Raw genomic sequence first — 12,667 nt, 5'->3', positions numbered from 1 at the left:
ATTCTGGTGCAGACAGAATTTCTGGCGCAATGCCACAGAATCTGGCGCACAACCCGACAAAACATGTCGGGTTTGCAATAGTAAATGAGGGCCAATGTTTGTTAAAATCACTATTTAAATTACAGGATCATAAGAATGGAGGTAAACAAAAAGGCGTTATTTAACCCCTTAAGGACCCAAGGTTTTTCCGTTTTCGCATTTTCGTTTTTTCCTCCTTACCTTTAAAAAAATCATAACTCTTTCAATTTTGCACCTAAAAATCCATATGATGGCTTATTTTTTACGCCACTAATTCTACTTTGTAATGACGTCTGTCATTTTACCCAAAAATCCATGGGGAAACGGAAAAAAAAATCATTGTGAGATAAAATTGAAAAAAAAACGCCATTTTGTAAATTGTGGGGGCTTCCGTTACTACACAGTACATTTTTCGGTAAAAATTACACCTTCTCTTTATTCTGTCGGTCCATACGATTAAAATGGTACCCTACTCATATAGGTTTGATATTTTTATAATTCGGACATTTCCGCACGTGACAATACCACATTTGTTTATTTTTATTTACACTGTTTGTTTTTTATGGGAAAAGGGGGGGGGGGGTGATTCAAACTTTTATTAGGGGAGGTGTTAAATGATCTTTATTCACTTTTTTTTTGCAATGTTATAGCTCCCATAGGGGGCTATAACACTGCACACACTGATCTTTTACATTGATCAGTGGTTTCCTGGATCTCAGTCACTGAGCAGACATTCGGCGATCGGACAGCATGGAGGCAGGTAGGGATCCTCCGGCTATCTTGTAAGCTGTTCGGGATGCCGCGATTTTGCCGCGGCGATCCCGAACAGCTCCCTGAGCTAACCGGCATGGTTTTACTTCACTTTAGTTTAATTTTGAATGCTGTGTCTAAAGGGTTAATAGTGCGCGGCACCGCGATCAATGCTGCGCGCTATTAGCCACTAGTCCCGGCCCACGACGTGGCCCCGCATTATAGATCAGGAGCGGACTCATGACGTATACGTACGTCATGGATCCTTAAGAGGTTAAGGTGTACTCCGCCGCAAACATTTTATCCCCTATCCAAAGCATAGGGGATAAGATGTTAGACTGCAGGGGTCCCGCTGCTGGGGACCCCCACGATCTCCTTGCCAGCAGCGGCGGTGTTAGGAACGTGGAAGCTTGCAGCTTCTGCGTTCGTGACGTCATGCCACCCCCCCCCCCCATTCACTTCTAAGGGAGGCGTGCATCGCCAGTCATCGGGAACAGAGCAGAGTTCGCTTTGTGCGCTGAATGACGGGGCGCCGCGCCGGAGATTGCAGGGGTCTCCAGCGGCATATTCTCTATAGATAGGGGATAAGATGTTTGCAGTGGAGTAACCCTTTAAAGATGAACTGGTTTTGCAGCTGATGTAAACACTGAATAAGCTGCAGACCCTTTAGTTTATTAGTTTGGTTGACAGGATTTGGCCTCCTACTGATCTAATAATTATATTTTATCATGAGAATCACCCATCAATTTTGAAAGGTTGTACAACCTCTGTTGCAAAATACATAATACATAACCCCCCGACATGCAATGGCCCCGACATATGATCAAATCGACATACGATGGCCTGTCAGAGGCCATCGCATGTCGATGTCAGCATCGACATACGATGCTTTTATATGTGGGGCCATCGCATTAACTGCTATCCAACAGCGCAAAATGCTGTCGGATAGCAGTTTAAGCATCCCGGACAGGTTCACTTACCTAACCCCGCTGCTCCGGGTCCACTTTGTGATCCTCCGGTGTTTTCTGCATCTTCTCCGGGGTCCGGGCTTCGCTTTCCGGCGTCGCCGTCCCAGCGCCGCAACGTAATAACGTCACCAGAAAGCAAGGCCCGGACACCGGAGAAGATGCGGAAAAAGCCGGAGGATCCCGAAGAAGACGCTGGAGCAGCAGGACAGCATCGGGAGCGGTGAGGACGCGGTCCGGAGCGGCGGGGACAGGTGAGTATAACTTCCTATACTTTACATTGCACGAATCCCTCAACATACGATGGATTCGACAAACGATGGGTCGTTTGGAACGAATTACCATCATATGTTGAGGGACCACTGTACAGTGTAAAAGGTACTAGTTCCAAATATTTTTTTATATTTCAAAAAATTTGTTGTGTTACCTTTTGGCAAGCAACTGACATTTTATTAGACAATCCTATATGCACATCTATACATTTCAACATTGTAAGTTAAAAAAAAGGCGCTCACCTATGTTAGGGTGGTTCAGAACCTTCATTATTCGCACTTCTCTGAAGAGCTGTTAAAAATAAGATCAAACAGATAAGAAAAAACAGTCACCAACATCCTTGGTTACAGTACTATATATTTTTTTAATTCACTTGTATTACAAGCACCTGTAATCTGTTCACAATGCCTTACACAAGCATTTTACTTCCCTAGACATAATACACACCACAGAATCACAACAACTTCAGAAGGCTGAAGCGCTTGCATGTATCAATGTGAACCAGGTTAAAAGTGCTCACAATCACAATACCCTGGGTAATAGAGTTACTCATATAGAAACAAACCTTGAGGACTTCTCTTTTTCCCACAATGCCCTGGTTGATTCTCATAAGGAACATGAGGACGAATTGTCTGCACTTAAAGAGAAAGTAGCGAATTTGGAAGACAGGAGTCGCCGCAACAATATAAAATTGCGGGGCATTCCTGAAAATATCTCACCTGCGAACATTCCAGCATATGTTCGCTCACTGATTCAAGCTATCTTACCTGCATGCTCCCCTCAAGAATTAGAAATAGACCGTGCACATAGAATTCCTCATCCAAAACATCTAGATGACACAGTCCCAAGGGACGTATTAGCTAGAATACATTTTTTCTCTACTAAAAAAATAATAATGGAATTCTCAAGAAAAGTGCTCACAATCTCAATGGCTTATTTTGTACTGTGCCAGGTTATATATCATGATTTTTTTTTTTTTTTTTTTTTAAAGTACCCTATCAGGTGGAGAATCACTTCTTAAAAACATCAATGGCTCAGTAGCTATATTCAGCCATTGTGGGTTTGATGTGGAAGCAGCTAAACATTATGATGTTAACATAATTTCAGACTGCAGATTACTAAAATCATCTGTTAAAAAAGTGTTGTCACTAGAGATGAGCGAACTTACAGTAAATTCAAACTTCTCGGCTTGGCAGTTGATGACTTTTCCTGTGTAAATTAGTTCAGCCTTCAGGTGCTCCGGTGGGCTGGAAAAGGTGGATACATTCCTAGGAAAGAGTCTCCTAGGACTGTATCCACCTTTTCCAGCCCACCGGAGCACCGGAAAGCTTAACTAATTTATGCAGGAAAAGTCATCAACTGCCGAGCCGAGAAGTTCGTGACGAATCGAATTTACTGTAAGTTCGCTCATCTCTAGTTGTCACCTATTATTAGAAGTAAGCACAATCTCCTTTATGAAGCAGGAAGACAGAAGCTAGGAATCTCAATTGAGTGCAGACTGGAGTTCTGCCTTAGCAACCTTATGGGTGGTCTTCTTGATAACTGCGAGTTCGGAGAATAATTCTTCATTTTATACTTTCTCATCATTACAATGGCAACATTGCATCATTGCACTTAACTCTTGATAGCCTATTCTCCTCACAACTCCCTTTATGTACTAGATGTTACTTCTAGCATGCATTTGTGAACACAAAAAAAATGAATCACTATGTTTAATATGTCTCATAGCATAAGAGCATGATGTCGGCCATTTTGTGTATGTTCTAAATAAGACCACAATAATTTTAAGTTCTCTTAGGGTGCATGCACACTACGTTTCTTAAGATACGGGACCGTATACGGCTGGAGAGAGGGAGGTGGAGAGTCGGGGGCGGGGCAACCGCACGCTGCCATATGTGGTCCCGTATCTAATTTATTTCAATGAGCGACCGGAGTGAAACGCTGCCTCCGGTCGGCTCCGTTTTGGCCCGTATACGGTTTCCCGACCGGACCTATAACCGTATAATGGGGCAAAACGGAGCCGACTGGAGGCAGCGTTTCACTCCGGTCGTTAATTGAAATACATTAGATACGGGACCGCATATGGCAGCGTGCGGTTGCCCCGCCCCCGACTCTCCGCCCCCCTCTCCCCAGCCGTATATGGTCCCGTATCTTAAGAAACGTAGTGTGCATGCACCCTTATTCAAATGCCAGTCTGGGAGTAGAAATATCTACTTAGTATTTATGGTGTTTGGATAAGAGACTGAACACTCAATTACCAAGACTGGACAAACAGGGAGATTCACATGTGTGAAAGAGACCTACATCAAACTCTTATCTCTAATAAATTTAAATGCCTAATTGGAGACTCTGTCTATGAGAATCCATATTTTTATTACTTATAGATGTCAAAAGTAATCCCTGAATTGTCAATTATGGCTCCACATTTCAAGGGTGGAATGTTGGTTTAAGACCAATTATTGAGAAGTTAACCCTTAATGGTAATGATGCTAATTGCTTATGCAATAGAAACCCCTAGTGGATGGGTAGGTGGCATTACACCACAGGAAAGGCATTATGGGTGATATGCTCAATGCATTCTGGGTAGTAAAGTGATGTCATAATCATTACCATATGTACATGCCCAACCTATATTCATTGGGGAATTCCAATTTAGGAGGGTGTGTCTAATTAAAAAGTCTGGTAAACCAGATGTTAGGGGATACTGAGAGCTGATACTGAATACTGATACTGAAGGCTGAGCTGAACCGAGCTCTGTACACTAGAGAAGACAAAGGAAAGAGGTCCACAAGATGGAAGCCATGTAGATTCCTGCATGCTGGACTGATCACACGGTACCCACCCAATGGCTGTCCCTGACGATGAGATGGACCGTTCAGTGTTCCTCAGAGCAGAAGTAAGGTTCTTACAAAGTTTTGGTAAGAGACACAAAAATGGAATTCCATTTAATTAAGACTAATTGGGAAAATGTGGATGGAATTATATCATTTAAATTGGCGAATAAATTAATTAAATATTATAATTAATTATCTCGATATTAAGATCATAGTTTTAGGATATTGTGAGATTTCATTCTACCTGCAGAAGAATCAAGACTCATAATGAAAGCATTAAATAATTGCTTAGACATTGATAGAATTCCTGCTCGCCAATTTAAGTGTTACAAGTATATTTCCCACACAGGAAACTTGTTTCAAGTTCTTCCTCCTAAAATATAGAGCAATATCATATATCTCTGCTAATTGTCTTTTTTTTTTTTTTATAAATTTTTTTTTATTTTTTTTATTAATATTTCTCAACATACAACAATCAACATTAACATAATTCTACTACTACTACTAAAGCCTCCCTTAAATCAAAATGTCAAATGCTAAAGGGAAGGCAAGGGGGAGAGGAATGGAAGGTAAAAGGGGGATTTGGAAGGCGAAAGAGGCACGAGGAAGCTGGAAGCCAGGGAAGAGATGGGCTGAGATAAGTAAAAAACCTATTTTGAGGGATCAATATTGTTAGATCCCATCCAATGGTTTATACTTTAACCATTTGGCCCAAGCTATATTGAAGTTGGTGAGTTTGTCATTTATTGCAGCTATGGACCTTTCCATAAGGCAATTGTGATGTACCGTATTGAGTATGGTATTAATTTCTGGTATTTCTGTGCTTTTCCACTTTGCTGCTATGTTATTTCTTGCTATTATCAAACAATGTATTATGACCGTTTTTTCTGAAATTGTTAAATTCTCCAAATTGAGGTTCCCATAGAAAATTATGACCTACGATTCTACATAATATGTGATACATTTGACTCCAGAATTTTTAACATAGGGGCACTCCCACCACATATGAATCAGCGTTCCCACTTGTATATTACATCGCCAGTATTTGTCAGGGGTATCTGGGAAGATTCTTGACAACCTATATGGTGTTAGATGCCATCTGTAAAGCCCCTTTCTATCTATCTCAAAGTGGGATGTACACCTAGAGAGCCTAGCACACAAAGTAAAGGTATTTGTCCATTGTTCCCTAGAAAAGGACCTGCCCAAGTCCCCCTCCCACTTCATACATACCGCCAATGGCTCATTCTTTTCTAAGAATGCTTTATAACACCTAGAAATTCCTTTAGTAACCTCCTTTGGCTCTGCATATAGTTGTTTTACTGTAGATTATGTGTATTGCTTTGGCAGCTCTACTGAGCTTATAAAGTGCCTCAGTTGGAGAAATTAATAAAAATCTGCAGTTGGTATCTGATATTTCTTTTGAAGTTGCTCGAAGGACAAGGGATTCCCTCCTTCTAACATATTAGCGTACATATGTATGCCCTTATCCACCCAGTTTTTAAAACACGTATTAGTTATTTGCATCTGTATTACTTACAGTGGAATTTCAGCTACGCTCAGTGGGAAGATTTTCTTTTTAACTATAGGGAGGTTACAAATTTTGAGGGCCGCTGCTATTGTTGGGTATCCCTTTCTAGGGATTTTAGATCCCAACCTTTGGTTCCATAAGGCCCCTTTTAAAGTTGGCTCTGGTACTAAACAAGACTCAATTTCTATCCACTGCTTTGTGGTGTTATTTCACCATCAGTGTTGCAATTGTTCCAAGACTGTAGCAAACTGATATCTCTTCAAATCAGGGCATCCCCTTCCTCCCTGATCCACCGGGAGGTATAGTAACTCTGCCTTCACTCTGGCTTTCTTTCCCTGCCAAATTAATTCCATTAGTTGCTTCTGCAATGTATTAATTATACGTCCTGGTACCACCATTGGCAGATTGCGTAAAACAGTACAGGATTTTTGCCAGTATTACCATTTTTGATACCGCCATCCTCCCCACCCATGTCAGTGGTAAATTCTTATAGGTTACAGTTGCTTGTAAAATTATAGATCGTAGGCTAGTCATATTTACCTCTATTATATTGGTTAAAAGATTTGTTATTACAATTCCTACGTAAGTAATCTGATTCTCCCCCCATTGGTAAAAACATTTTTTTTGTAAGTTATGTTTAAGATATGGGGGGACTGCAATACCCAATACCATGGATTTGGATATATTAACTTTATAATAATTTATCTCCCCAAACTCTCTTAGTAAGGTAGTGACACTACTTAAGGATTGCGCTGGGTTCGTAAGACATAAAATGATGTCTTAATGTCTTACCAAGATCATGTATAGAAAATAGTCCAGAATGGGGGGGAAGTATATCATATTTCTTCCATATTTTTATCCTTAGATGATTTCCCCATTCATGGAATCATGTGATTTGTAGTTGGTTAGAAGGGGCCGGAGTGTATTAAATGGGCACGGTCATGAAGTAAAAAAATTGATATGTTGTAGTACTTAAGTACTACAAAATATCTCTAATATACTTTAATTAAAAAAAGTGATTTTAAACCAGTTTAAAATCACTTTTTATTCGGCCACTAGAGGTCGCCCTCCTAGTGGCCGAATGCATTCGGCAGTGACGTCACTACTGAATTTCGACTCATTTAAGCCTGGCAATGAGTCGAAATTCAGGCACTGCGGTGCTCGCTCCCGCCTGTCAATCAAACAGGCGAGAGCGAGCACGCGCACTCATTGCTGCGTTGATCCTCCGGATGGGTAAATCTGCTCTCTGCACTGGAGGAATGGGGTAGGAGAAGCGGGGTTCGGGGGAGCGCCGCCGCTCAGCACTAGAGGCATGGTGGGGGGGAGCGGGGTTCGGGAGAGCGCCGCCGCTGCTTCTCTGCACTAGAGGCTGGGGGGGGGGGGGAGCGGAGTAGCACTGCTGCGCTAACAAAGTTATTGTTTTCACCACAGGGTGCCTCCAGCTGTTTCACCACTACAACTCCCAGAATGCCCTGACAGCCAGTAGATGTCAGGGCAAGCTGGGAGTTGTAGTGGTGAAACAGCTGGAGGCACCCTGTATAGTGAATTAAGGGCGGAAGTGTCAGCCCCAGCAGGCATCAGTGACGTCACGCCTGCTGGGGAAGTCTGCCTGGTAGTGAGCACACTATCAGGCAGACAAAAAGCCATTTTAATATAGTAAAAAAAAAAAAATGTAAAGACAGGGAGGGGGTTAGGGATAGATGGGCAATAGGAAGGGACAGAAAGAAAACACAGGGGTGTGGAAATTTAAAAAAAAAACTACTTGTCTGAGGGACTAAAGCGGAACACAATCTACTTGTCCCTCAAGAAAATCCACTTGTCCTGGTAGATAAAATAATTTCAACCATAACAGTACGATCCACCCCACTAGACCACCAGGGATGGATATAAGATCCCTTTAGACACTGCTGTCAACTTTGACAACGGTGATCTAATGGTTTAATAGCGGCCACAGCGATCGCAGCATGCCAGGGGCTATTAGCGGCCAGAGAGCTGTAGCTAGCTCCTTTTACACCCGAGGCAAGCCCCCCCCCCCCCCCATCTGACCCATTTAACTCCAATTTTTCCAGATCCAGGCATGAGCAGTCAAACGGCAGAATCATCGATCACTGGTTTCCTATGAGAAACCAGTGATCAATGTGAAAGATCAGTGTGTGCAGTGTTATAGGTCCCTATGGGAGCTATAACACTGCAAAAAAAAAGTGAATAAAGATCATTTAACCTCTCCTCTATTAAAAGTTTGAATCACCCCCCTTTTCCCATAAAAAAAAAACTGTAAATAAAAATAAACATAAATGGTATCACCGCGTGCGGAAATGTCCAAATTATAAAAATATATCGTTAATTAAACTGCACGGTCAATGGCGTACCTGCAAAAAAATTCCAACGTCCAAAATAGTGTATTTTTGGTCACTTTTTATATCATGAAAAAATGAATAAAAAGTCCTATCAATGCAAAAATGGTACCGTTAAAAACTTCAGATCAAAAAAATGAGCCCTCATATCGCCCCATATGCGGAAAAATAAAAAAGTTATAGGGGTCAGAAGATGAACATTTTAAACGTATTAATTTTCCTGCATGTAGTTATGATTTTTTCCAGAAGTACGACAAAATCAAACCTATATAAGTAGGGTATCATTTTAATCGTATGGACCTACAGAATAAAGATAAGGTGTAATTTTTACCAAAAAATGTACTACGTAGAAACGGAAGCCCCCAAAATTTACAAAACGGCTTTTTTTTTCAATTTTGTCGCACAATGATTTTTTTTTCTGTTTCACCGTAGATTTTTGGGCAAAATGACTGACGTTATTACAAAGTAGAATTGGTGGTGCAAAAAATAAGCAATCATATGGATTTTTAGGTGCAAAATTGAAAGAGTTATGATTTTTTAAAGGCAAGGAGCAAAAAACGAAAGTGCAAAAACTGAAAAAACCCCGGTCCTTAAATCAAGCAATTATCTTAATTTTTTTTTATCATCAGCTTCCAAAAGCCATAACTTCTTTATTTTCCTCTCAACATGTTTTTTGCAGGACAAGCTGTTCTTTTTAAGAGCACCATTTGGTGTGCATATGACTGACCACATTCTTTTGTTTTCTTTGGGGGGAAGGCAAATAAACAATATTCAGCAATTCTGGCAGTTTTTATTCTTCAACAACACAGGGGAAAAAACACACTGTTTCATATAGTCAGACATAGACAAAAATCCCAGAGGGAAATAACTCACATTCTGTAGCGCTTGCGTTTCAATTCTTATTTTTTTATTCAAAATTCTTGCTCGAATTCTTGCAATGAAGATTATAATCGACATCACAGATACGGCATGCTGCAGCAAGCAGATACGGTTACGGCATTCTTAAGCTGACAAATGCAGACCGGTTCACAATTGTAACCAGGGCCATCATGTAATATGCTAAACTTGCTTAAAGAACATTTGGTTGAAGGTAAATTTCATAAAACCAAGAAAAAGTAAGAAAAGCTCTAAGACCAGATGGACTACACCAAAGAGTTCTGAGAGAACTTAGGCTGGGTCCACACTACGTTTTGTCCCATACGGGAGCGCATACGGCAGGAGGGAGCTAAAAGCTCGCGCTCCCGTATGTAACCGTATGCGCTCCCGTATGTCATTCATTTCAATGAGGCGACCGGAGTGAAACGTTCGGTCCGGTCGGCTCATTTTTGCTCCGTATGCGCTTTTACAACCGGACCTAAAACCGTGGTCAACCACGGTTTTAGGTCCGGTTGTAAAAGCGCATACGGCGCATACGCTGGTGGTGCTGCTGAGAACAGAGCCCCATGCTGCCATCTCCCTTCCTGTATGAAAAACATGGAATCCAGTGCCATTCTGTGGCATCCGGCACTTTAGCTGATAGGGAGAGTTGTAGGTTAGGTAAGAAAAGGTTTTAGGTTGTTTGAAATTTTTTTTTTTTGTTGCAGCGTGTCCCCCACTGTAAGTGTCAGAAGGCCCCCAGGACCTTCCGCTGTGTGACACGGGCCCTACAGGGGTGCTGCGGTCTACCCCCAGAAGTCCCAAGTTGAATTTTTTTTTTATAAAAAACTTTATTTTACATTTTTATTTAGTTTAATTTTATTTGATATATATATTTGTGTTGGGGGCTCCATACGTGTACTAGTGACAGGAAAGATTGCCTACATACCTATACAAGATCTTACCCTAGCATAGCAGTCTGAGTTGTGCCATAACCGCACAATGAGGGCACGCCTATAGAGGGCATGCACTATAGTGAAGGAATAAGATAAGGGAGGGTTGGGAGGGTGCCACAAACGACATGTGCTCTGCCCCTGTAGGAGAGGGGGAAGTTATATACACACGCCCCCACCTGTTCCCAATAAGCCCCACCTGGAAGTGCAGGGAGCGATAATTACTTCCGCCCCTCGCACAAATACAGCCCATTAGGCTTTATACTTGTGTTCGGGGCTCCATACGTGTACTAGTGTCAGGAAAGATTGCCTACATACCTATACAAGATCTTACCCTAGCATAGCGGTGTGAGTTGTGCCATAACCACGCAATGAGGGCATGCCTAGAGGGCAAAAAGCAACCATGCTAGGATGAATACAATTCCTGAAATAACACATCCTACATCCAGCATCAATCTTCACATACCCGAAGTAGACTATACCTAGTGTGCTGAAAAAGTAGCCCTGACCAACTAGTGACTACTAGAGGTGGTAACCATACCTTTGAAACCGTGGTAGTAACGTCCATCTGTAAAGAATCAACCTGAGAATAACATTCCCTGCCAAATATACTAACTGAACTATACCTATTACCATCCCTACTTGTGACATTACTTCAAATGGACACGGAAAGGCTAACTTCATGGCAGGTCTGACAAGCACCAACCCCCTGCTATTTAAGAGGCAAAAACTAAACTGACAGGTAAATGACAAGAAATATCTATCTACCTGATTGCCGCCTGACAAGGTTCACGAAGGCACCTTACCTGATTGAGACTGTAACAATAGACATACCTAACTAGCCACTGTACTGACCCAACTGGACTTGGAAGTGATGACCCGTTGCAGATGACAGGTCCTTGTCTTGTAGACATGACAGGTCTTTGTGAAATCATCGTGCCTGTAAACGTCACAGGTCTTTGTAAACCACTTTTTTTTTTTTCAAATACGTAAGTGTGAAATGCCATATTGAGATTGTATGCTATCTGAAACGTGTCAGATTACCTACATAACCATGTCAAATCAATTGCTCTGAAATGAGACAGCAGCAACCACGATTCAATCCCCGATCCTAAAGAAATGAGTCATGTAACTGTGTATTAAATGCACAATATATCTGCAACTAAATGCTGGCCCTCCTAAAAAGAGAACGTGCAACAATGCCGGATAGTTGAATCTGTGTACTATAACGAAATGATAACGTCATCGAGAAATACAACAGACGAGGTTGTATCTGACCTGAAAACGTGTCAGGTCATAAACAAATATAACAAATGACAAAATTGCTCTGAAAATGAATCAGTAGCAACTGGCAATACCCCTTTAACCTGAAGAGGAGTCAGGCAATAGGGTAACATCATGACCAGAAACCTGTATGAAGCTGGCGTGTTGTTCTGAAGGCGTGTCAGTAACAAAAATGACCAATTGTGTCCAATACCCTAACCAAATGACCTTACATGCACTGTATGCACCGCATGAAACATGTTAACCGTATGTACGGCATAACCTGCTAACAGTACATCTAACTACAAGTCGCTACTCAATATGTTATTGCTCTGAGACATGTCTGTAACAATAACCTATGTGATGCATCCCCCCTGCAGACGTAGGAGGTTTAAGAATATGTGCTCGATATATCTGCAATGAATGTAAACACAATGGAGGAGATTTATCAAAACCTATCCAGAGGAAAAGTTGCTGAGTTGCCCATAGCAACCAATCAGATAGCTTCTTTCATATTTAACAAGGCCTCTGCAAAATGAAAGAAGCGATCTGATTGGTTGCTATGGGCAACTGTGCAATTTTTCCTTTGCACAGGTTTTGATAAATCTCCCCTAATATGAATACTGTAATCGTGTATTGTAAATATATGTACAGCCAGAGGTGCAACTGCTATTCAACACTAGGAACAAATGCACATAATAACCTACCCGCATACAACTATGGTAGTATGCAACAAATGCTGTGTACTGGTGCATATATCATACACAAGCTGGGAGCGTATGTACCGTGAAAACGTAAGGAACGTTATGAATTTAGAGATGTCATGTATGTAGCTGTCTTCATTGAATAAAGAAACCCGTTTTTATCCACATCC

General features: G+C 41.5%; 1 protein-coding gene across 12 annotated transcripts in view; it reads right to left on the bottom strand.

Moving 5' to 3' along the window:
- MARK2 (microtubule affinity regulating kinase 2) overlaps positions 1 to 12,667 on the bottom strand; it is a 729,699-nt gene that overhangs the window by 295,403 nt on the left and 421,629 nt on the right. For 11 of the 12 annotated variants that reach the window (XM_056527186.1, XM_056527185.1, XM_056527187.1 and 8 more), the window contains one exon: positions 2,249 to 2,297. In XM_056527186.1, the coding sequence (XP_056383161.1) occupies positions 2,249 to 2,297 (49 nt within the window). Of the gene's footprint in view, positions 1 to 2,248; positions 2,298 to 9,595; positions 9,713 to 12,667 lie in introns of those variants that run through there. The other variant, XM_056527196.1, reaches the window with a different exon arrangement.

The sequence above is a fragment of the Hyla sarda genome, chromosome 6 (genome assembly GCF_029499605.1).
Source record: "Hyla sarda isolate aHylSar1 chromosome 6, aHylSar1.hap1, whole genome shotgun sequence".
Classification (NCBI taxonomy): domain Eukaryota; kingdom Metazoa; phylum Chordata; class Amphibia; order Anura; family Hylidae; genus Hyla; species Hyla sarda.
The sequence above is the reverse complement of the archived record's forward strand: the minus strand, read 5'-3'. Positions and strand labels throughout refer to the sequence as shown.